Here is a 25,632-nt window from a genome sequence, read left to right as displayed (position 1 = left end):
CGGAATTGCTCCAATCGCTGTCAAATTTATAAAATCTGCAATATTTAGATTCAGCTTTGGTATGATTGTTGCTGTGCCTCCATGTGGATGAACACAGGAAGCTGCCTTATACCAAGTCAGACAATTGCTCCATCTATTCAGTGTGGTTTTTGCTGCTGGACTACACTTTTAAGGTGTTTTAGACAGGGGTCTTTCACAGCCCTACCTGGAGACTGAACCAATACTTACCAGTGAGTGGATCATCCAAGATCATATGGGTCACAAGTGGCCAGCACACACCAGTCTACCCATGAACTCATTTTTAAAAGAGCTTTGTGTCAGGAGGAAATTTCACAGGTGTGCTTTCTTCCATGTCACTGCCTTGCTACTTCCTTGTCACTGCCTTGTTTATAGTGGTTGGCTTGTTTGTGTGAAATCATTTGCGTGTTGACTTAAGTTTAAGCATGTTGTGAGCCATCTCTGCGGGAGGATGGACAGTTTTTTGGAGAACAAATGATAATGGAAATATCCCAAAGATACAGGATTCTGTTAGATCTTCTTCACCCTGTCCTGTCCTTCAGGAAGGTTAAAGTACTTTTTAATATGATTTATAATCATAAAATGGTGACCAAAGCAGCTTCATGTCTAAGTGGGGAGATGATGAAAATAGAGACCGTTCGTTCCATGACGATATTTATATCCCTTCCATCTGACTGCGTTGCCCCAGCCACTCTGGACGGTTTCCAACATAAAAACAGGATAACACATCAAACATTAACAAATTTCCCTATTAGATGTCTTCTAAAGGTTGTATAGTTACTTATCTCCTTGGTGGTTTTTTTTTTTTTTTGGGGGGGGGGTAGTTGCATAACTGAAATCGCTTCTGTCCAAAGAGTCAACGCAGATGTATTTACATATTGCACTTTGCAACACAGTATATGCGCCGCTTTCGGGCAGTGGAAGGGAAGCGGGCGCCACGACAGCGGCCCAAGAGATGCGACAGTAGGAGCACATGAGAAATGATGCCTCCTGGGGCGAAGAAAGGCGGACAAGCCGCGGCAGCAGCGCCTAGTGGCTAACGCGCCTGTTTCCAAAGACACAGAGGCTAACCAGAGTCTGCAGTTCGGCCCCGAGCAACATCCCAGCACGCACTGCGCGTGAACGAACTACAACCCCCAGACTACCACTCTACGACGTATCCGGACCCCTAAGGATCATGAAGCGCGATGCATGCTGGGAACGGTAGTTCAAGTTTAAAAGTGCAGACGCCTGACGGGTAGGCCTCCGTCCGCCCGAGCTCTGCGACAAGGTAAGGAAAGGCGGGAAGGTACTCATCCCCGGCATAGCTCAGCTTAGACACCGAGTAAATGACTTCACACCGTCGGGCAGGCCAGGGTTTTCCCCCCCGCTGCCGCTTTCGGTAACCCTCGCTTCCAGGATTCCGCTGGATTTTGTTCGGTGCTGCTGCCCCCTCGCGGCCCGCTTGTGGCGTTAACCTTTTCCAAGCGGCCGTTGCTCCAGGCGACGCAGCCGCGGCGTCCTCGGCCCTTTTAATTGCTTTAGGCGCATGCGCATTTATTCGCTATAAGCGCGTGCAGAGGGCGGCGTCGTGTGGCGGATCCGCGCTTTTGCTGCTAAGGGACAAGGCAGGAAAGTCGCCGCCGCTGCTTTGCGTGGCCGTTGGGAGGACGCTCCTTAACGCTTGGGGAGAAGGTTGCCCCACCCTCCTCCAGGGGAAAACCTAGGGGGAGCGTTTTTCTATAAATTATTATTGTTGAAATTTATTAAATTTATATAATGTGGATATAAATGACTGTTAGCTGCAGCTTGCAATTTACTGTCCAATGCGCAGCTGCCAGAGGAAGGCGGGGAACTGTGGCAACTTTACTGTCCTGCTCTGTTTTTCTGGTGACGGGGTGTGAGGAGAAGTTTCTTTTGGGGCGTCCATTTCACATCTTGTGTGAAGCTGTTTTAGGAGTTGGGAAAAGACTTGGTTCGTGGCTCTTATTTCCCATCGACTTAAGTGGGCCTTGCATTTCCTCCTCAAAATTGCAATTATTTGCTGCGGGAGAAGGGCTTCTTACTCGAGACTGAGCCCCCACTGAAAAGTCGAGAACTTAAACTCTGAGGAAAGGTGCAGTTTTTCACAGGTCTGCTCAGAAGTAAATCTCATTGTGTTTAATGGGGATTTATTCCACAGAAGTACATAGGATGGTAGCTCAGCAACTCTCCCATACAACCTCTGCTCCTCGCCATTGGGAAAGAAATGCTGTTATTAACGCTTACCTGGGTTGAAGGGAAAGGGTAGTTTCCACATTTTGCAATAAGCAGCAAAACAGTGATTTTAAAGTAGGTTTTAACCATGGCACCTGCTTCAGTGGAGACTTTCACTGTTTATTACTTTTTCTCCTTTTAAATACATTAAGTATGGTTTAATTTATTTTCATATTAACTAGGGCTAGTTACCTGCTTGGCAAAAATAAAGCCATTGATTTAAAATTTTCTTCTTAACTTTTTGATAGTGGTTAGAACCTGAATATTTGCAGAAGCAATAACTGTATATGTTTAGATAGACACACCTCCCTCTGCCCTTTCTACAATTATGCTGCTTTGTAGTGGGACCAAAGAATGTTAATTTATTTATGTAGTCCATAAAACTTTACACTGCTTGATTGTAATGAAAAAGCACAAAGATAAAACAAGAAAATTAAAAAAACACACAATAGTATTTTAAAATATACAAAAGTTAAAATACTAAGCAGATTATGTAGCTAGCGGTGATTTAGTAGACATGCCACATGGATTTGTATAACTTTGATTTAGCACCCACCTTCCCAGCCTCAAACTGATATGTGTTGTCTGATCTTTATGCTAACCCTTTTTTATTTCTCCAGACAATTTTTCATGTGACTGATATGTTTGGTTTAGAAACTTTGAAAAATTAATTGAACAAAGAAGTTACTGCGCAGCTGAAAATCAGATTTTACTCTAGCACAAAACACAGGCATAGTTGGGTGTTTAAATATTCTCATTGATTTTCCATTTCCTATTTGTACAGGCACTTCACAAACGAAATGCAAAAGGCTAAGAGCATGCAGGCAATGCTATAGAAATAGACCATACACATCTCAGGCAGCATTTATCACTTCAAAGCAATTGCACTTCATATCCATTTCAGGACTAGTGTATGGGTTGTGGTTACACTATGTTTACACTAAGGGAGGCTATGTCAATATGGTTATAAAGTAGTCTCCTTTAAGTGGCTTGCTGATTTGAACTTCAAGCGCTTTAAGAGTTTGAGAGGAGTGCAGGGCAGTGTTAACCACACACCTGGCACTAGTTTTGTAATTATGTAAGCAAAAACGTTTTTGAGTGACACAGGCAGGTGGGCATGAATGGAATGATTTGCTTCTGTGGCAAAGCTTGTCTGTCTTGTTAGCCTCTTATGCTTCCTTTAATACGTTGCTTGTACATAGGTGCACTGTGTGTGTGTGTGTGTGTGTGTGTGTGTGTGTAGATAGATAGATAGATAGATAGAATATCTATCATCTATCTGCTATATACATAAAGATCCTTAGGTCTGTCTGACAGATGTGTCAGAATCATTGAAGTATTTCCAGAACACCCAGAAATCTGAAATTGGGAAAAGATGCACACCAACACTTCTTAAATACTAATAAGGTCTGAAAACAGAGTACTTTAATTTATTGCTATCAAAATAGAATATGAAATGTGATGGCAACACATGCAAGCCAGGGTGCAAATGAAGCAGTATGTTGGGCCAGACTTAGGTAAGGTTATAATGGGTCAAGTCACATTTCTGTGGGAGTTCACCAGTCCCTGTTTTAATACTTGGAAGAAAAGGGTGACGTCGCTGGCAGCTGATAGTGCAAGAGTAGTAGCCAATTTGCCTTCCAGAAGATACAGACTCCAACAGGCTTTGGAATGTGCAGCCCTCCAGATGTTAGACTGCAACTCAATGGTCAGTGGTCGGGGATGGTGGGAATTGTAGGCCACAACATCTGTAGGGTGTGTAAATTTGGCCACCCCTGTGATATTACTGGCTAAAAGATAATAAAAGCAATAATAAAAAATAATTGCAAAACCCCCTGTAGCATGTAAACATTCTGTACAATTTATGACCCTTCCATCTTTTCATGCCAGTATAATAAATGTAATGCCAACACACATTTTGTCCGTCTGTACTATCAATATTTTGTTAACTGTTCATTGAAGATGTCAAGGGTCTGTGCCATTTTTGGAGGATCTCGGGGAATTGGCCATGCTGTTGCCCAACTGCTAGCACAGAAAGGATATTGCCTGGCCATTATTGCCAGAAATCTGGGTAGAGCTCAAACTACTGCAAAGAACTTGGGAGGTATGTATACCTTAGTGTTTTTGCAAAATGTGTTGAACTATTAAAGTAATACATGTGTGTTAAATAAAGTAGCATGATTATTTTACACTGAATTTGAATCTTGCAGATCTGATAGTACAACCCCTACATATTACAGTGGTACCTCGGGTTACATACACTTCAGGTTACAGACTCCACTAACCCAGAAATAGTACCTCGGGTTAAGAACTTTGCTTCAGGATGAGAACAGAAATTGTGCTCCAGCGGCATGGCAGCAGCAGGAAACCCCCTTAGTTAAAGTGGTGCTTCAGGTTAAGAACAGTTTCAGGTTAAGAACGGACCTCTGGAATGAATTAAGTACTTAACCCGAGGTACCACTCTATAGTATAAGATAAGGGTCTGGTTAATAGTTGATGAGTGACATGGGGAATTGTTGGTTTTTTGTAATGTAAAAATGTGTACTCTGTCAGTATCAGACTTCGTTTCCAATCATATAATTAGTATATTATTTTCTAGGATGCACATGCTAGCTAACAGCTCTCTGTCTATATTTATGATACTTGCAGTCTCTGAATGTTTTGAGAAAGTTTGTATCTTATTGCGGACTTTGTGCCAACACAGCAGGTCATCTAGCATTTAGATGCGATGTTTCCAAAGAAGAAGACATCCAAAATGTGTTTAAAGAAATGGAGACAAGTTTAGGTCAAATAAACTATCTGGTTAATGCTGCAGGTATCAACAGGTTAGTTTCCAATTTAAGCTTCTATCAAAGGTACACTTTTGAAAATATCTAACATAAATAAATATACAGGTATAAAATAGTGTGGAATATTTTGTTTTAGAGTTTAAAATCAAAGATTTAATTTGTATCTAAAAGTATGCAGAACAAATTTCATTAGATTGATTTGATATTCTTTGATTTAAGGTAGTTGAATTAAAATATCATTATCCTAAAAGGACTGTTTCATTTGCTGCAGCCTTTATACTGATCAAAAGCTGATTTTGGAGGGGCTCTTTATCTACCTTCATCTTGTTTAAACAATAGCATAATCAGTATTCTAGGTAAGCCTTTAGGGATTGTTATAATTCACTACAGTTACAGGGTGACTTCTAGTGGGCAAAGGTGCATAGATAAAACATTCTGGAGTATCCCTACTAATAAGACAAAGGTTGCCAATTGACATTATTAGTCCTTAATAAAACAACATAGGGTACTCAACTTCATAATGAACTCACTTAGTTTTGCACTTCAGTGTTTTTCTAGTTTAAAACAATATATTATTATTATTAGCAAAGTGGCTGAAATTGTTAATTTTTTCAGTGTATTGTAATTAATTATGCTTGACTATATTGGCCTGTTTCTTTCATGAGTCTAAACAATAGTATTTCTATTCTCCACTGTCATTTTTTTAATATTAGGGATGGCTTGTTGTTGCGAACCAAGGCTGATGATATGTTATCCCAGCTTCAGACCAATCTTTTGGGGACAATGTTGACATGCAAAGCTGCTGTGAAGGGTATGATTCAGCAGCAAGGTGGAGCTATTGTTAACGTAGGTGTGTCTGCCTAAACAAATATGATTATTTTCAATTGATACTACCTTTCAAAAATCAATGTATGGTATGTTACAAGTTCTCCTATATAAACGCATGCAGTTGAAGTTCTTACCAAAATTAACCACAGCACTTTTGACATTGGATTGGAGTCAAATGTGCCTTTTGCCTGCTGCTTTTACACCTCAGCCAAAAGCGTTGTGCAATCAGAGTGTAACAAAAGCCAAATGTATTCTGCTTGTGTAAGATGCTCATACAGTAAGCCTTTCTCTCATTTTATAGAACTGCATGTTCACTCCCACTGTTCTCTCAAAAAGTGTTTTCCAGCTTCTCTGAGGCTGCAGTCACACACACACACACACACCCACACACCCACACACACCCTAACTGGGAATATGTCCTATTGAACTCAATGAGGCTTAATTCTGAGTAGATATTCATAGCATGACTTTGTAAAAAAATTAAAAGCTGCTTGTGAAGCAGTGGGATGTGGTGTCTGCAGTTAGGGAAAACAAGAGGGGAAATCTATTCTACCTGCTTGCCTGCCAGACAACAGACCTCTCTGGAGTTGTGCCCATAAATGCAATTTGGAATTCATGGGTGCCCACTGGACATCCTAGATAGGGAATGCCTGGTCCTCCCTTGACCCAGTTCCTATAATCTAGTATGCTTGTTGATAAAGCTATATTTTATTCTTAGCTTTTTGTTGTAAGCAGCTTTGGCAGTAGTGTAGAAGGTGGGCTACAAATAACATTAAATAAATAAGCAAATATTTTTAGGAGAAATTCTGTGATTTATATTTATGTCTGAAAGAGTTATCCTCTTTTCTAGAACCAAAGAGCTCCATAGATAATGCCTAATGGCTTCACAACAGGCCTTGGGAAACATATTGGAAGTGACTTTATTTTTAAAAATGTTGATAAAATGAAAAATCTCTGCATGTAGATTGTTTTAAAACACAGAGTAGCAGGACGAGTTAAAAGTAGGAGAAATATTTGAGCCACTCAGGGTTTTGTTTTTTTAAAAAATAGATTGACTTGATGCCAGGTTCATGTTATTTTGCATACAAGAAACAGATAAGTATAAAACCATGTGAGGTAATACAGGGAAATGTCAGGGTTAACTGACACCATCTTTCCTCTTTAACCACTTCCTTAAATAGGAACCTGAGAGTACTGTACACTCACTGTCTGAGGGGACAGTGGGGCTTGCTGAGGTGTGGGAAGAAATCAACCAGCTTGTTACCTGCTACTACTTCTGACCTTCTCCCTTTGTCCTATTGCAAGGGTTTGGGTTCTCACTTGTATTTTCATATGGCTGGGACTGTAACAATATCTGTAATGCATTAAGTGCATGCTTGCTTTTCAGCATAAGGCCTTCATGTACATTAGGCTAAAAAGATAAGGCATTAAAAATATTTAATTAAAAGTTAAAGATCAGTACAGCTACTATTAAAAACGCCCAGTCCTGACTATAGTTTCTAAACTTTGGCTTTGCCTGTCTTTCCCTTTGGTTTATTTTAGGAAGTATCGTTGGGCTGAAGGGCAATTCTGGTCAGAGCGTATACAGTGCCAGCAAAGCAGGATTAGTTGGATTTTCATGCTCTCTTGCTAAAGAAATAGCAAGAAAGAACATTCGAGTCAACATGGTTGCTCCAGGTTAGTTTTTAGTTCACCAACTGTCACTTGTAAATCAGTACGTAAGATCAGATGCTTTTAGGTCCTTTTATACTGAATTTAATTCACAATATTGATATCAGTCCGATAATTGCATCAGTTACATACTTAACAGGTAAAGCAACGGTGGAGAACCTTTGACCCTCCAGATGTTGTTGGACTCCAGTGGGAGTTTTCCACCTGCCTTGCTCCACCCTCCAGCCCTTGGATCCCTAGGGGCCTTCAGAATGGTGCTGCTGCCACAGGCATTATGCGTGTGTGTCTTGTCATGAACCTGGGTGGGAGACTGAATCATAGGGATGGAGAGTGTGTGTGTGTGTGTGTGTGTGTGTGTGTGTGTGTGAATCCAGCAGTGCTTAGTTTGTTTTTGATTGTTAAGTTGTTAATGTTGCTAGTATTGTTAGGATTATGATTACTGCAATGCCTTGTGAGTTTTATAAAATGACTTCTTTTGTGGTTGTGCTCTTTAGACGATTTTTAAAAGTTGTTTTGTTATTAGTGTTCTATAGACAGGTGGAAGTTTTACTGATGATTTGTTAATTATTTTATACGGTTTATGTTGTGGTTGTGATGTTGTTATTGATGGTGTGTAAGCTGCTTTGTGACTCATGTGAGTGAAAAGCTGCGAAGAAATAATAATAAAACATCTAGATAGGCTTGTCTAAATAAGAATGTTTTTAGCAACTGCCAAAAAGAGTACAGTGAGGTTGCCTGCATGATATCAATAGGCAGGGAGTTCCAAAGTGTAGGTGCTGCCGCACTAAAATTTTGAGTTGAGTAACACTTGAATGAGGATATATGGGGTAAGACAATCTCATACGTAAACTGGTGCCAAGCTGTTAAGAGATTTATATACTAATAGTAACACCTTTAACTTGGCCGAGTAGCAAATCAGCAGCCAGTGCAGTTCTCTGAGCATAGGTGTTCTATGCTGCTATGTCCTCCTGTCAGCAGTTGTGTTGTAGCGTTCTGGACTAACTGAAGTTTCCAGATCAGGTAACAGGGAAGCCCTTCATAGAGTGCGTTGCAGCAATCTAGTCATGAAGTAGCCAAGGCATGAGCTACTTTGGCCAGGCTTTTCTGGTCCAGGAGTGGCTGAAGCCGACAAACCAAGTGGAGCTGGTAAAAGGCATTTCGAGCCACTGAGGCTACCCAAGTCTCCAGTTACAGGGCTGAATCTAGAAGCACCCCTAAACTGTAAGCCTGCTCTTCCAGGGGGAGTGTAACCACATCCAGGGTAGGCAATTGACCAGGTCCTTGGACATGGAAACTACTTACTCATAGTGCCTCCGTCTTGTCAGGTTTCAAGCTCAGCTTGTTTTCCCTCATCCCAAGTAATAGCCCAGGGGCTGCACAGCATTTCCTGATTCATGCAGATACAGTTTTCAAAGTGTTTTGCTTTAGTAAAAACATTTCTAAAAATTTCCTAAAACATAACTGTGTGGTGACTGCACGACTGAACAGATGAATCATTATCTGCTTGGCAAAATACAGCCTTAATACTTTTATGTATGTACATGTGCAGCAGGTGGAGTTCTTGCATTAACTCCTGTAGTTTACCTTGAACAACTCAGTTTGAGTGTGTCCCTACTAACCACAGCAAGATTTCGTTTTGAATATTAACACCTTTTGACATCTCAGCAAGCCTCTAGCAGCACACTAAGTAAAGTCCCTGGATGTGAGAATTTAACCTCCAACCTCAACCCAAGGCATTTCAAATGCACTGTCTCTCTTTATTTTATTCAATTCTGATGTTCTGTGATTTTATCCTGCTAAGGCTATCTGTGTAGGAATTGCTTTGTACAGTACTTATTTTATAGTGCAGTGCACCTTTCCATAACTGAAATGTTTCTGTCAGCTTGCAGAGACTGTAGTGGAAAGCATGGGCTCTAGTAGCCTAAATATGGAACCTTACCTTCTCTTTCACTCCAAACCTTAACTTGATGCAAGTTGGAAACAGATCTTGGACTTGTTTTCTGTCCATCATTAAATGTATAAGTTCATGTCTATAGTGGCCGAGTACGCAGTCATTTGAACACAGGATGTGCTTTTCACAGTAACGTAAAACCCTGGTTTGAATAAGAGAACTCCCAAAGATTCTGTGGACTATGCAAGACTGAGATTCTTACTGCAGCCATCCAAACTCCATATGTGATAAGATAGGGAACAGAAGTGGTTCCTGAACCGGGCCCTGTGTAGTCTTTAGTTTAAATAAGTTCAAACTGCTTGGTTCGCACAGCATTTTAAATCACAGTTAAATATAGTTTAAAGGTGCACAGTGCTAAAACTGCATGTACTTTGTTTCTCCCTCACTCTTGTTGCTAGTTTGTTGCCAAGAACTAAACCAGGGTTTGACTTAACCATTACAGCTGAACCCAGGCTTGGGGTTTGTTTCCTTCCAAACAAACCACAAGCTGTAGGAAGGCTTGCTGTCAGGTTACCACCCATGGATGGTTTGGGGAAAACCAACCATAGGCCTGGGTTTTGATGTAATGCTAAGCCAAACCATGGTTTAGCTCCTAGCAGTGCAGCAGACGTATGGGAGGAGTTACCGTATTTTTCGCTCTATAGGATGCACTTTTTCCCCTCCAAAAATGAAGGGGAAATGTGTGTGCGTCCTATGGAGCGAATGCAGGTTTTCGCTGAAAATGCCGAGGCCTGACGCAGCTTTGGAAACGGGCTGGACGCCAGCCTTATCTGGGCAATAAATCACTCAACACTATCCGCTGAGTTCCCGCCGGGCTCCGAAGGCTTGTGGATAGCAGCCCGAAGCCCGGGGAGCGCTTTATTTCCCCCAAAAAAAACTTGGTGTGCCCTATGGTCCGGTACACCCTATAGAACGAAAAATGTGGTAATTGGCATGCACCAGCATGCTTTAAACAATAGCTAAGTTGGTTGGATATAGTTTTAGAGGTACACCTCATTGAAATCAGTAGTGGGACTTAATGTGAAACAAACATGGTTAGAATGGGGCTATATATGTAAGAATTTGGATGTGTAAAATTTGTCACAGTTTCTAGACTGATGTTTCCAGTTTCAAGAAGTTTTAGATAAGTTTGAATACACAAATATTTATTTCCTTAAATGGTTTTTAGTTGTGCAACTATGCTTTGCATTTTGACAGACTCTTGAGCTCAGGAAACTATATAGTTGTGATGATAGGAGTTTTATCAGGATTTGACTAGGTCTTATTTCATAAAAATATTTTCTCTCTCTCCCCCCCCCCCCCAAATGTTAGGCTTTATTCACACGGATATGACAACACATTTGAAAGAAGAGCAGTTGAAGAAAACTATTCCCCTTGGACGATTTGGGGAGCCTCAAGAAGTTGCCGAAGCTGTTGCATTTCTTCTGGAGTCTCCGTATGTAACAGGCCAAGTTCTAGTTATTGATGGAGGTTTGCAACTTTTGTTTTAAAAGCCATGATAGCATAGTCAATGAGTGTGGGAAAACATATTCAGCAGTTGAAAGTCCCAAGAAGTGGTTTCAGGTGATACTTCTTTTGTTAGTATTTTAAATTAAAGTAGTATAAATTTGTAGTTAGTATGACAAACTTCAAATCATGTGCTTACTTGTCTGTTTGCCTCAGGTAAATAAGCAAATTATGTGTGACACCAGATTTTTTTTGGGGGGGGGGGTAGATGATTCATGGTCCCATTTTTGTTTTTTTGTGTATATATTGAAATTAAATGATCTGTTGTTTTTTTAAAAGTGCTACATGTTACCAAATATACTAATTGTGACATAGACCTTGCTTTATCAGATTTGTTCTTTCTGCATAGAAAGCTTAATGCAGCTCTCCTTCCAAAAGTTGGTCTATTTTTAGTTCATTCTGTAAGTAAAGTATGATCTTTTTCATAGTTTATGTTGGAAAACTTTGGTGTTCTACTTGGAGAGGCAAAGGAAACTGATGATAAACTGCTTAGGAATGTTGAATGCTTGGTTATACAGGGCACACTCCATGCATATTTATTTTGTTTCTCCTATGAAGTGGTTGCTAACAAAGAATACAATATGCTGAACTTCATAACCTTAGGTTTCTTAAATAAAACACTAATTTTCAAATGTTTTTTTCATTCATTCAAAGTACTTGAAATAGTGAAAAATTATTATTTAGATGTGACATTTTCTAGCTGTCTCCTACTTGAAGCATAAATGTTTGTTTTTTCTATCACTTTAGAAAGGGCTATATATATATATATATATATATATATATAATTACTTCATACATTATCTAGTCTATATTCTTATTCTGGATGCTTTATGGCTCTTTGGCACCAATATACCTCTTTATCACAAACAAATATTTTGTGTCTACTACAGTATCTGGATAACAGAAATGTTCAACTGTATGCTATATTGTTTTGTGCCACCCTTAACTCCGAACATTGTGATATTCTGGGGGGTTGCAGGTGCGCTTTAACGCAGGGTTTGTTTTTCCTGTGGGACAATAAGGCACAGTGGAAACTAGTGCCTTTATGATATATGGTGTATTTGCACATGAAAAATCTGCAGCCTAGATGGAGGGGCTCACAGTATTGGCACCCCAGTATTGTCTTCTATAGTCTTGCACTCAAATGAACAGCAGCCGTCATGTTTTGCCTCCTCCTCCTCTAGCTTATGTCCTTGCTAACTCCTAACTTCCCTTCTATACTCTAAACTCTCCTAAAACACTGGCCTTGTCTTTTAAGCTAACTCAGTTGAGAGAGGGAAGAAACCCACACATGCAAATGTAATTAGCCTTTCCCTCCTTTGTGTCGTTTAAATGGTTCATCCCTAGGCTAACGCCTCAGAAGGAAATTACCTGTAATAATTAGCTTTTACACTTGGCTTAATTAAAGGATTAAAGGTCTGGCATACACCTTAAATGCACACTTAAGTCTAGCTATCATGTTCTAGGAAATCAGCTTTGACACCCCAAACCTTAATTAAATTCTAGTGCTAATTTGATCCATAATTTAGGTAGTCCTGAATCCCAGATTCATGAAAGTACATGAATTTTCCTACTATTTTTTTATTTGCACAATTATCTAGCTTAAAAATGTGAAATCTTATTAGTGGTGGCTAAGTTGTCAGTTTTGTTTTTTTTAAAAAAACTGCTTTTCAGATTTATTTTAAAAAAGTTACAATATGCAAAATCATAAGAAACTATTTTATAACATAAAAATATTTGTAACATTAAAAAAGTAAGTATAATATATATATATATATATATATATATATATATATATATATATAATGAACTCATCAGAACTCAGACACATGGAAAAACTCAATGAGGAGAACTTTTAATAGGAAAAATACTTATATCTGTGTTAAATTTATTTAGTTATAATGCCTTCAAACCAGGAAGGGATAATATTAAGGGCTGTTTCCCCTTCTTATTGTTCAAATCCATTAAAACCTTTCCCCCTTGCATAGAATCCAAACAATCATGCTTAATATTGTAAAATCCCAAAATTTAATGTATCTGTGCCAACAAAGGCTGTTGCAAGTAGGAGTTCAACACCTGGAGAGCGCCATGTTGGCTATCTCTTCTCTATTCCAAAATAATTTGGATATTCCATAAATTCTCCTTGTAATTACTTGCCATAGTCCTGTCCATTCCACGTTCCCAACCATTAGATCCAGGGGTGCCAACTTGACTAAAATATTGGGGGGCAGGTAAGCCCCATTCTGTATAATTGATCACAAGATGTGGCACACACACACACACACACACACACACACACACACACACAAACACACACACACTATTTGAATGGCAAGGCCCATAAACTTTGGGGGCCCCAAGGCTCCTCAGATATTTTACTGGGGGGCAAAAGGAACCTCAGGTCCTTGGAGTTGGCTCCTGTGATTAGATCTGTTTGTATTATAAATCCTAAATAATCTGACAGAGATTAAGAACCAGGTTGTCCGCATCTTATTAAGGTTTGAAGGGTCATGCATTTGTTGATATTTAACCAGATATATTTCTAAATGTCATCAGAAGTAGATTCTCTAGTCATTACTCATTCCTGGAATAACTAATTTGGCTTGTTGTTATCAGTTGCTTTATACAATAAAAGTCTCAAAATGATTTGACAGAATAAAATAGAGCACATTAAAACAGTATGAAACCAGAAAAATGGGGGGGGGGATGACAATACAAAATGTATAAAACGCTCATTCAGCAACATTATTAATAAGGACCAAGTCCTAACTGCTCCACTAAAAGATGAGCACCACTATAGAAAGCAGCATTAAGTAACCAGGGTAAACAGCAAGGTCTTAGCCTGAAAAGATGGTGCCAGACAACTACCCCTTGTGAGAGCATTGCACAGACGGGGTGAAACCACTGAAAAGGCCCATTCCTGTGTGGCCACCTTCCACATCTCCCTCAGGAACACACAGAAGGGTCTCTGATGAAGACTGCTGGGTCCAGTCCGGTCCTTGAAAATACTATAAATTACTTGGTTTCTCCCAAATTAGTTTTTCAGAGTCATTTAAACTGCCTTTGTTCATTTTAGCTTACTAACCAATAGTTTAAAATGTCTTCTTTTTAAAGTACTCAAATAATACTAATTTTGCATCTCCCAATCCATTCCTCATCTGTGTTAAATATGCAATCTGATTATTCCGTATCCAAGCTGCCAAATTTAAGTAGTTTGTGGGCTAAACCCCCCCCCCCCAAGCAAGCTGTCAGTAGTTTAGGCCTGTAATTAAAATTGGCAGACATAGAAACACAGAATAAAAATGCAAACAAAACTATTCAGGTCTTCTATATATCTTAAAATGTAGTCTGGAAGTACTATATAATTGACTTTCTTGTAGGATCAGCCCAGTAATCAAAGGTGGAAGCAAGTTTACTTTCATGTTTAGAAAAATGACATATTCACTGACATCTGGGGTGTGAGCATACAAACAGATCTCTTTTTCACCTCTTGAGGTCAGTATAATTTAAGGAATAATAGTTCATTAGGGTTAGTCAAGACTGGCCCGTACAGGCAGGGGTACCTTTACCTTTACCTTTAGGGTTAGTTAGGTAATAGTACAAAGAATCACATATATATTTCTAGCCATTTAAGTTTGGCTTGTGTGCAGAGCTAATTTAATGCTGTTTTTCATTTTGTTAGAATTGCTACATTCTTAAAATCCCAATTTTAAATAACAGGTTTATATTATTTGTGTACATAAATTCCCATTTATACATATTGTTCAGTTTCATAGTTTAAAATGAGTGTGCATGGCTTCTTATCTCTCTATAAACAGTTATTTCATGAAATTTATGTTTGGCTTATCTCTTTGCTTAATTATGGTCAGAGTGGGCAAAACATTGTAGTACATGACAGCAATAATCATTTGTGTTTTACAAACAGTTCAATGCAAGGTAATTGTATCTAACAAAAGATGGCAATATTCACAAACAAATAGAGAACTAGGATACACTTTTACTGATCTTAAGGAAGCCATACGTAAACCAGAAATTTCAGAGGGGGGCTGTAGCAGAATTAGAATTAACCAAGAAGGCAAACTGTTCATTTGGGTCTGAATAGAGACCACATTTTTCTTTCTCACTACAGAAGTTAACTGGCATTGCCAAGCTGATTGTTTTACTACCTATTACTGCTGTTACCAAGGAACATTGTGCTTATTTTAAAGACATTAGCTGCTTTACTATTATTATTGATTACCTGCCCTTTACCCAGGGCAGGTTGCAACATTAAAACACAATATTAAAAACAGTTAAAAACCATTTATTGAATTATTGGAAATTGACTAACAATTGAATATGTCAAATAATACCTGGATTATTGCTATCTACACCTCCTGCATGTTATTTCCTACTGACCCCAAAACTTAGTTCTTCTGTCCTCCTTACAGTCATGTCTGTTTATCTGAAACTGAGGATTACACTTCATGTATGTTATGAAGTAGTAGACTCTAGTCCATGAAAAATTGTGCCATAGTAAACAACTTTAGTTTTGGAAATGTCACCAGAATCTCTCTTGCTTATATATCTTTGAATCCAAGAGTACCTTGGTTGCGGAGAATAGGCTTCACCTATGTTGGCAGTATCTTCTAAAAACTCAGGATGGTTTGGCCTTCCAGTGGTTGTGGCAGGACAGCTACAGGCCATAAAACATCATTGTGTTTAGACATGGGCCTCAAGCACTAAAGGTGCCTTTTCTTTTCCATCATGCCATGCCATGATGCCATTGCAACTTTTTGTAGTTGTGCAAAAATGAAATAAAATCTGCTGAAGTAAATAAGTGAATTTAAATGTAGTCAATAAGCTGAAACTGAATGACATTAATTAATTACAAATTGATATAATTATTAAAAAACAGTTACAGATAGGTAGCCGTGTTGGTCTGCCATAGTCAAAACAAAATAAAAAAATTCCTTCCAGTAGCACCTTAAAGACCAACTAAGTTAGTTCTTGGTATGAGCTTTCGGTATCTGAAGAAGTGTGCATGCACACGAAAGCTCATACCAAGAACTAACTTAGTTGGTCTTTAAGGTGCTACTGGAAGGAATTTTTTTGTTTCATTAAAAAACACTTAGAGATCCAACTAACTTTAACAGTATTTGGAATTTATCAAATTTAGAAAGCAGCTTTCCCACATTGAGTGTCGTGCTTTACATGCTCTTTAATTGTGCCAGACTGACTAGGCCCTTCAATTTTTGACAGCTGAAAATAAATGTCTAATAAATACTTCTGTGAGCATTTGTTTAGCTGTCACAATAATATTGCTTCCAGGAAAATGAGTTATTTGTTCATGCTAAATCTTGCTTGAAATGTTTGTGCTCTGCTACTCCTACTGCTATAATAGTAAATACCTCCTTCCACTCTGAAAATTTACTAGATTGTCACTGCATCATCAGATGAATTGATGGACCTCGGGACATTTTAAAGGTTGATAAATAGGCATCTGTATAATAATTTGGGATAGATATATTTATGGAGTACTTTCTCCATGACTCAGCAGGGCAGAGATGACTGTGAAATGCAATTACCTTTTCCATTTCTTTTTCCAGTTTTCTTCTACTTCGCCATCCCACATGTTTTCCTCTATTTGTATCACACAGGCTTTTCTGCATTTGTTAAACCATCATGCTCTCAATCTAATAGTGTGCTGAAGTATTTGTTTTTATAGCAACAGCTTTTTAAAAAGGCAAGCAAGGCTGTTATTTTATATTTGAGGCATGAGTTACCTCTGCTGTGATCATGAATGTATTGAGCGAATACATCTGTTTTCTTCAACTGTTTGACAAGCAAAATGTTCCTATAAATTATTGGTTAGCTCTTATGACACACCAGTAATAAAATTAACCACAAGGAGAAATCATTGTAAGGAGAAAACATTCCAATCCCTCTGAAGTTACTCTGCTGTCAAAAGCTATCTCAGTTTTGCTTACAAAACCATATTCAAGCCTGAAGGAAGCACGATTCCTCTCATTTCACCTACATGGAGCAGGTAGGATTCATTTCATTTTTTTACTTACTCCCAGGGCTGTTGTGGGTGAATCAGTATAAAGTTTATCAGTTCTTTTGAGCAACTAATTTTAAACTTGAATGCTGTTTTCTCTTAAACAACTTGCTTCTCTAGAGATGCAAACTGATGGTAGAAGAAATATGCGAGGTTTGCTCAGTTAGAACTTGAGAACAAGTTCTGGCATGTTCTTAATATTCAGCTACTTTGTCGTTTAGGCTGATGTGTCAAGATACCTAATTTTTGAATTGGGTCTAATCTATGCTGCTTCATCCTAAACCTGAGCCGTAGTAGTAGTACTTCAGCCTGTGAGTTGTATCCAGTAGTGGTTCTGTGCTAGTGGAAGAACTTCCTTAAGGCAGGGCCCCTAAATTTTGCTGATCCCTCCTATCCAAATCAGTGCAGCACCCTGTGCCTCCCTCCAAACGTCTCTGGAGCAACATGGAACATGTCAGAGAGCTGTAAGTGAGAGAGGTGAAATGGAGTGCCTCATCCTGTGCTAGTAGAAGTACTTTCTCTTGCACAAAGCCACTATTGGGGGCGATTAGAGCAGGTCCAATAGAGGCATCCAAAGCCCTGCTTGTTTCATTTGTACTATATTTGTTTCAATTATTGCAGCCTAAGGATGTGGTCAAACCTGCTTGAAGAAGTGTAGCTATCTTTGCTGGCTATACTCTGGGCCTCAGAGGGTTAAGCTGGCCAGGGACTGGCTTCCTTTTTGTTTGAATTTATAACTTTATTCTAACAAGACTCCCACTCTGGTCCTGAGACAGGCTCTGCATGTGGGTGAAATGAAGACTGAAGGGTTTTTTACTGTATTTGTCAGTGGTGACATAGTGTCTGCCCTGTTGGATCTCATGCATTGTTTGGGGTTTCCTCTCCTTTTGTAGGCCCCAGAACCAAGCAAGCCCCTTTCCTCCCAGCATTCTACATATTAGAGGCAGATGATCACAAACGCATTTTTCAGGTAAGCTCTCCCATTTGTCAATATGACTTACTTGCCATAATCCAGGCAATGGGGAAAGTGGCCCAGATGTCAGGAGAAGTTGATTTCAATGGGGTTGGCTTAAAAAATACACAATACTAGGCTGTACCTATGAAGTGGGATCCTAAGGATGTAAATCATAAGCCTACTGGAGTTCAATGGGCTTTACTTCCCATAAGCATGTAGGAGTGTACCCAGTTTTATTTTTGATGTCTTAAGTCCATGACCCAGAAAAAAAAACAATTATTAACTTGTGTAATATTTATTGATGTTAAACCCACATGATATCAGCACAACAATCCAAAGTAGTATGATTGTACATTTTTTTTATAAATACAAATAAAAAGAAGCAAAATGCTACTAGTGAAGCTAAACAAATATAGATTAGCGAGTCACATTTGAGAAAAGTTTGGTAAATGAATGATAGGACAGTTTTATATGACAGATTGTGTATGACAGTACAGATATGTAAGAAATGCTTATAACAAGCTGTAACCACTTGCAGCAGTTTGCATAGAAAAATAACTATATTCTGTGCTAAAAGTTAATTAGCTGCTAAAAAAAACCTGGTTTGTGTACTTAACATGGGTGCAAAGCAATACATGTATAGCAGTAATGCAAAATATATGGTGTGGTACATAATACAAAACTTCTCTTAAAAAGTACTGCACTTGAATAACTGAGTTGAGATAAAAGAGGCAACATTTTTATTATAAATAAAGTACTATAAACGTGCTTTGATAAGGAATACAGTGTTTTCCTTTTGTAGCAAAGTACTCTTGTACCATCAAAACCACATCTTTTTTCCTGCCAGACTCAATTGAACTCTTAAATTGATTTTGAATGTTAAATGGCTTAATGCCTAAGTGAAGTCCAGTTAGATGCAGAACTAGTCTACATTCCGGAAGTTTGACCATTTTTACTTTCTTCACGAAGTCTCAGTCTTAGGCAGGGCTATTATTCATTGCTGCAGTAAGCAATAACACAAAATTGTAACATCTAGTACACATGCATGCAGTGTTTAAAATATAACACCATTTCTTTATCATCATTCTGCATTCCCTCCTATTTACTAATCTATTCTCTGTGGTGTGCTTATCATTCAAACTCTTGCAGACTCACTCCTTTCCCCACGTACTCTATACTCATCACTTTTGTCATGGTGTTCTGGTCAAGCAAATCTCCAGTATGATGATGATGATTTAAAGCATTTGGGTAACCATGGAATTTCAAAGAGATGAAGTGCAATGTTTTCTCAAGACGCTTTCATTCTGAGAGAAAACGTCTGTCCTACTGCCCCCGTCCTGTCCTGTCTCACCTGCAAATTTTAATACTGTAAAATAATCCCATCCCATAATGTCCAGATTCTAAGTTATCTTATGACTTAGTCTGGCAGTACAGTTTTAAGTCAGCCACTTCTTGCCAGAAAACAAAGCTTTCAGGTGTGAAACTTGCTTATCCTAAGTTTCTTTAAGCAAGCAGCCTCCTTTTCCCTTGAGAATAGAAAACCGTTTACAGAGATACTAATTTCATTTAGATGTCTCTTCCTTTTCCCCTTCCATCAGTATATTGCACATTTTTTACTGCTGTTAATCAGAATGTGTTGCTGATACACTTGCTGCTGTGTTGTAGCTTTAAAAAATGACTAGCATTATTCATTACGAATTATAGCACCTACAACTTGCAAAAGGCACTTGGTGATAAGTTCTGCAGTGTGCTTGCTTCCAAAAAATCACATTCACTTCAGCATTTGGCATTTGTGAATAGGATTTTAAAAACAGTGCTACCCCATAGTAATGAAACAGTTATGGTGAAGGTGATGTTCATGTGTAGGGGCTGTACATTTTCATTGAATAATCACTACTTTAAATTGTAACAACGAGCAAGAAATACATGATTAAGGTTTTTTTAATCTTTTGCACACAATGGTGTTTTGCCTTTCACATAAAGTGGCATAAATTATCATTGGTCAAGACAATGGCTTTCAGTGTTTTCACTTTGAAAGGAAATGGTAGGCCTGATAGCCAAGATTTACAGATCATCACTTTCTACCAATCCAGATTGTAGTGTCAGGTGTCCTGGGTTTGCTTCTGGCTGAAACGCAGCTTTGATGTCTAGTCCTTGGTCAGAAAGTGCTGCATATCGACTAGCTGAGGGACGCACCTTCTTTGGTTTGGTGGTCTGGGGCTGTTGCTGCCACTGAGCTGCAGAAAGGGAAGGAGGAAACAGTTTGCTGCTGTAACATAAGCACCACAAATGGAATTTTTTTTAGCCCTGGTTAAGAGGGCATTCCTCCAGCAACATATTACAGTGCTACCTTGGGTTACATATGCTTCAGGATACATACGCTTCAGGTTACAGACTCTGCTAACCCAGAAATAGTACCTCGGGTTAAGAACTTTGCTTCAGGATGAGAACAGAAATTGTGCTCCGGTGGCATGGTAGCAGCGGGAGGCCCCATTAGCTAAAGTGGTGCCTCAGGTTAAGAACAGTTTCAGGTTAAGAACAGACCTCCAGAACGAATTACGTACGTAACCTGAGGTACCATTGTATAGGAAATCTCCTTAGTCATAAACTAGAGTTTTGAGAACATTTAAGCCTGGATGGATTAGCCTGTAAAAGGAACCAGGAGGGCTTAAAACCCCAGAGAGCTACTGCCCCTCAGTGTAGACCAGCCTTTCTTAACCTGGTGCTTGAGGGATAGTTTTAGACTATAACTCCTATCAAACCCAGCCACCATGACCAATGATGATGGGAGCTGTAGTGAAAAACAATGGAGGGCAACTAGGTTGGAGAAGGCTACTGCAAACAATACTGAGCAAGATGGATCACTGGTTTCACCTAGTATAAGGCTGATTTCTATGTTTCTAACCTTCCTATGTACAACCATGGCTAGTAGCTCCACCAGCTGAAGCTTATAAACTTTAGAGAAATAGAGCATGCTTTCATCCATTTTCTGATAACCACATGGCACACAAGGTACTCATCTCTGGCAACTCATCTTTCCCCCTCTTCCATTCTGTACTATATAACCTTCTCTCTGATGAATTTTCTTCCTCTGCTTTCTTCCAGTTGCACAGATCTTGGTGAACTTGGCAACAGGATATGGGATTCACTCCAGGCAGTTCAGACACTAGATGCTTTCCGAACTGCATGCAGCCAATCCTGGTTTGATATGCCACTCATTCACACCTTACTTTGTTCTTCGGTTCACAACGTGATTTTTTTTAAAAAATGTACAACTTAGCTATGAGATAGTCTTATCCACAGGTAGTCAATGAAGCATGTCTGGATGGTTGCAGTCTTTAATTACCAATCCACAGATATGCCGGGGACTGGAAAAACATGGGCACCTCTGAACCTAGGGAAAGTGGAAGCAATGCAGAGCATTCTTCCAACCCCACCTGCAAATTTGAATATACGTGTGGAATAGGCTGTTAGGAACATTTGTTTGGTATTTCCCACATGGGCTGCAAAACTAGAGGGCTCCTACATTGTATAGACCTAATCTTAAAGTACAATAATCATGGTTTGTGGATTTCAATAGAGCAAGGATGAGGAACTTGTGGCACTCCAGATGTTGGACTCCCCAACACTGCCCAAGCTGGCTGGGGCTGATGGAAGTGCAGCAACATCTGGAGGGCCACAGGTCCCCATCTATGACAGTGTATTGCTGTTCTACAGGGAGCATCTAAACTTACTATAGACATCCAGCCTTGCTGTGCAGGACACAATCCCAGCCTCATTCTTTGCTGACACAGTGTACCAACCAGCATCTTCTTTTGTAGCTCCCTGAACAAGCAGGCAGATATAGCCATGGTTATCCTGGTGCATGCTGAAATAGAAGTAAATAACAATAGTGGCATGGTTATGTACATTTATTATTTTAAATGATAGTTTCTTCATTCAGATTTTGAATTGAAGAGGCTGGTTTTCAATTCCTTGAGCAGACCAATGCCAGGGATTAATTTCAGGATAAGCGTAAACTGAACCCATCCACCACTTTTCAGGGTATACCTAGGCCCACTTATCACTTTTGGCAATGTTGCTCCCTCCCACTGGGAAATGAAAATATATAACCCAGGTGGGACATTTGGCTGGGGAAACTTAGCCAGATGGGCGGGGTACAAGTAAAAAAATTATTATCCTTATTATTGGAGGGATGGGGAAACTGCAACCCTCCAGATGTTGGACTACAAGTCCCATCCTCCCTCTCACCATTGGCCATGCTGGCTGGGATAGATGGGAATTGAGTCCAGCAACTTCTGGAGGGCTCAGGTTCCCGGCACTTGATAAAACTAGCATCAGTGCAAGAAACCATTTGTCATCTTTTCCTCCCACTGTACTTTATTTATTAATGTGCTGTACCGCCTCACTGCTTCTGCACATCTCCAACTCCTGCCCCACCATGTAAACCTAAAACATTCTGCAAGTCTTACATTGGAAGCAGGTTCCTGACATCAAGGTGAGGGCTGGAGGTTTGCCACCCACTGTGTTCAATATTTATTACAGGTAGCTTTTAAGAATTCAGAAATAGCAGTTCTTTGTAAACCATTCCCAAGAAAATATATTTGTAATTCATTTATTTTCAGGATTTTAAAAAATTATATAGCTGTAAGACCCAATGTAGATAACGATATGCTGATTTTCCTTAAGGAAGCATCTGGTAGGTCCAGTCCTGCCAACACATGTTATCAATAAGAACAAAAAGAAAGCTTATAATTCAATTTCATCTTGTAAACTGTCAGTCTTCCCTATGCTGTCAACTGCAGAATCAGAGCCAGCTATACAGTACTATGTTTCCCACTGCCAGGAGACCACCAGCCCCTCCCTCCACCCCAACAAACCTAGCGTCATTATGGACCATCCACAGATCCAAAACCTACCCGAGAAATAAAAGCAAATGCAACCCCTGACCAACACAATACATGAAAATTTCAACGTCAAGCAGAGACTCAGAATAAACAAGACTAACCTCACTCTGTCAGTATTGTATGTGAGCGACTCGTTTTCTTTCTTCCAGAAGATCTGAGGGTGTGGCACACCTGAAACCCGGCATTCCAGTCGCACAGGATACCCCTCAGCTACACCTGTGTTTTGTAGCTTCTCTACAAATACAGGTGGCTTGTGTGCTTCCTTAGCTATAAAAAAAGAAATAACTTTTCTCTCTCCCTCATTTGAACCAATAAAATATCCCATACATATTTCCCTGCGTTTCCTGTTGGTGTTTCTGAGCAGGAGCAGCACATGGCATGTAGTGGCATTGGGAAAGCTTTTTTTGCATTTTGGCAGCAACTGAATTACATCTTAGATTGGGGGGGGGGGATTCAATCTGGTCAGACTCAAGATGACTTCACTAGGAGAGTTGTGCAAATTCTTATTTTCCTCCTCCCAAAATCCTAAAATCACAAACTTGAGGTGCTCAGGTGGTTGGGGATTGTGCTCAGTTTATAACTGTGCTTTTAATACACACAACAACAACAGGCCAGTAGATGTTCTTCATTTCTTTAGAAGACGGAACATAGCTGACTTAGCCACTTTAATTTTCCACTTGCAAAGGAGCCTTCTAAGAACTATCCTAGCTGCATGGAAGCTATTTATGCATGAGTGAATCCACAGAGATGGGGTACTTGCTAAATAATCCAAACACGTGAGCGTGGAAGGGGCTGATATCAATGCTATTTCTAGTAGAGGTATGACACGTACACCCTTGAAGGCAGGGTGCTGATCCCATAGCTTACTTTAAACCAGTGATGGCCTAACTTGGCCCTTCAGCTGTTTTTGGACTACAACTCCCAACATCCCTAGCTAACAGGAACAGTGGTCAGGGATGACGGGAATTATAGTCTCAAAACAGCCGAAGGGCCGAGTTTAGCCATCACTGCTATAAACCCACACATTATTGGCTATTTGTGGTTGGATCTTTCACATCTTTTGCCTGAAAACTGCTAACAGAGAAGGCCAGGATACCATTTAAAGATCCCCAAAGCCATACACAATTGTCCCTTCCTACAGTCACTCATTGCTCTGATCTCTGAGTTCAACTGTTGTACAGTGAATTCAAATTACCAATTCAAATTTAAGACACAACCCACCAAGCACTGTTCCTAAACAGTCCATATGCATTTTGATAGCACTGTAGGGAATGCAGAGACTGTTCACCCATCTGTAGTCCCCCCCCCCCGTTAATTATATACTTGTGAGCCTTTTATTTGTTATAGGAAAGCTGGTGCAGTGTGTTGTAAAAAAAGAGGCATCAGCTGAAAGCCCACGTGTCAAACTCAGATTGTCAGGATTTTCAGGTAGGATTCAATCATCCCAGAAAATTCAGGCTGCTTAAATAAAGCTGGTTTGGAGCTCTTGGGCAACAAACCCATTTTCCCAAAAGATCAGACTTTTCCTGATAAAGTGACTGCAAAATGCACTGGAAATTGCAGGATAATGATACGACATGATCTGATCTCCCCAAAGACAGATCAGAATGAATGCTCATTAAATAGCAGGTGTCATCTAACCTCTCCACAAACAAATGCGGCTAAATACTCATTAAACAATAGTCTAAGAGTGACCAGAGTGGCCTTAAGAAAGCCATCCCCTCTCAAAACCACTATTTCATGGCAGCCACATATCCTCCATCTCCCCAAATGTGAGCTTGTTGATTCCCCCCCACCGCTGAGAAAGTCTCTTTGGGAAAAATATTGATTATGCCCAAATCCTTAAAACCCCCAAAAGGAAGATGATTTATTGCCAAAGAGGCCAAATGCATCTTCAAAAAGAACACAGCAGAAAGCAAACTCTGAATTCCTGGGGAGCTCAGGCATGCCAAAATAAATTAAGTCTTGTACAGCTAGGCAGGAGGCAAGGTGTGGAGATGTTACCTGCAACGATCAGTTCCAAGCTGAAAGTGTTCTGACCAGCTCGATTGGTGGCAACACATGTATAGATGCCAGCATCCCTTGCTGTGACAGGCTCTATGATCAGGGAGTGTACACCATTCTCCCGTACAAGCATTTTGTGGGAGCTGTCAGAACGTATAACTCTTCCATTGACTTGCCAGCTGATATCTGGTGTTGGTAAGCCACTGACCTTAAAATGGAACACAGAAGAAACCTCAGCGGGACAATAGCATGGAGGGACAATAGCATGGAGAGACAATAGAAAAAATACAAGCATTTGTTTCATGAGTATCCAGTGTGAAGGCCCAGAGCCACTCCTGAGGGGGAGGGACCCCTCCTGTTTACATACATTTCCTCTTGTTTTTATTTCTCCCTAACCTTCAAGGCCATAAATGGATCAAAACCCATCACCACTTTTTTTGGGGGGGGGCAGGGCAGGGGAGGATTTCCAAGCACCTCCTGCCTTCAGTGGCAAAGTGTATTTCTAATATACATTCCATAATAGCATTAGGTATTATGACACACAGAATGAAGCACTTTCACACGTGATCAGCCAACTCCTTACACTTTTGCCCTTGATTACCAAGAGGAGCAATCCTTTCAACATCCCTTTCTCTCTATAACAGCTGCATGGAGCCAAGTATTGAGAAAAGCAAAGGAAAGAAGGAATGTGTCGGGAAATTTATCACTGAACTTCAAATTCCATTTCA

At 39.8% G+C, this 25,632-nt stretch overlaps 2 protein-coding genes and 1 long non-coding RNA gene across 20 annotated transcripts in view; 2 read left to right on the top strand and 1 right to left on the bottom strand.

The window, feature by feature from the left end:
* The first annotated feature begins 880 nt into the window (after window positions 1–880).
* On the top strand, window positions 881–21,721 carry CBR4 (carbonyl reductase 4). 13 transcript variants are annotated; one of them, XR_013842589.1, is made up of 10 exons: window positions 1,703–3,961; window positions 4,216–4,357; window positions 4,958–5,078; window positions 5,756–5,892; window positions 7,413–7,547; window positions 10,804–10,962; window positions 11,329–11,399; window positions 14,379–14,493; window positions 16,587–18,008; window positions 21,099–21,721. XR_013842589.1 is itself a non-coding variant. In XM_079991431.1 (8 exons), the coding sequence occupies exons 2-8, from the start codon at window positions 4,216–4,218 to the stop codon at window positions 14,424–14,426; spliced, it is 813 nt and encodes a 270-aa protein (XP_079847557.1). In that variant the 5' UTR covers window positions 881–1,288; the 3' UTR covers window positions 14,427–14,982. The 13 variants fall into 13 exon arrangements, 7 of the variants coding, with proteins under 7 accessions (XP_079847557.1, XP_079847558.1, XP_079847555.1 ...); XR_013842586.1 differs by lacking the exon at window positions 11,329–11,399 and having other exon boundaries at window positions 10,804–10,927; XR_013842588.1 differs by lacking the exon at window positions 11,329–11,399.
* Window positions 18,270–25,632, bottom strand: part of PALLD (palladin, cytoskeletal associated protein) — a 243,944-nt gene continuing 236,581 nt past the window's right edge. For all 6 annotated transcript variants that reach the window (XM_079991341.1, XM_079991342.1, XM_079991343.1 and 3 more), the window contains 4 exons: window positions 24,905–25,112; window positions 23,002–23,167; window positions 21,728–21,861; window positions 18,270–20,230 (listed from right to left, as the gene is read on the bottom strand). In XM_079991341.1, coding sequence (XP_079847467.1) covers window positions 20,058–20,230; window positions 21,728–21,861; window positions 23,002–23,167; window positions 24,905–25,112 — 681 coding nt within the window. In that variant the 3' untranslated portion in view covers window positions 18,270–20,057. The remainder of the gene's footprint in view (window positions 20,231–21,727; window positions 21,862–23,001; window positions 23,168–24,904; window positions 25,113–25,632) is intronic.
* Window positions 21,868–23,230, top strand: LOC307224563. Its single transcript, XR_013842661.1, has 2 exons — window positions 21,868–22,491; window positions 23,050–23,230. It is a non-coding gene; the product is annotated as an uncharacterized lncRNA (long non-coding RNA).

This window comes from Podarcis cretensis (genome assembly GCF_951804945.1).
Source record: "Podarcis cretensis genome assembly, chromosome: 9".
Classification (NCBI taxonomy): Eukaryota; Metazoa; Chordata; class Lepidosauria; order Squamata; family Lacertidae; genus Podarcis; species Podarcis cretensis.
The sequence above is the reverse complement of the archived record's forward strand: the minus strand, read 5'-3'. Positions and strand labels throughout refer to the sequence as shown.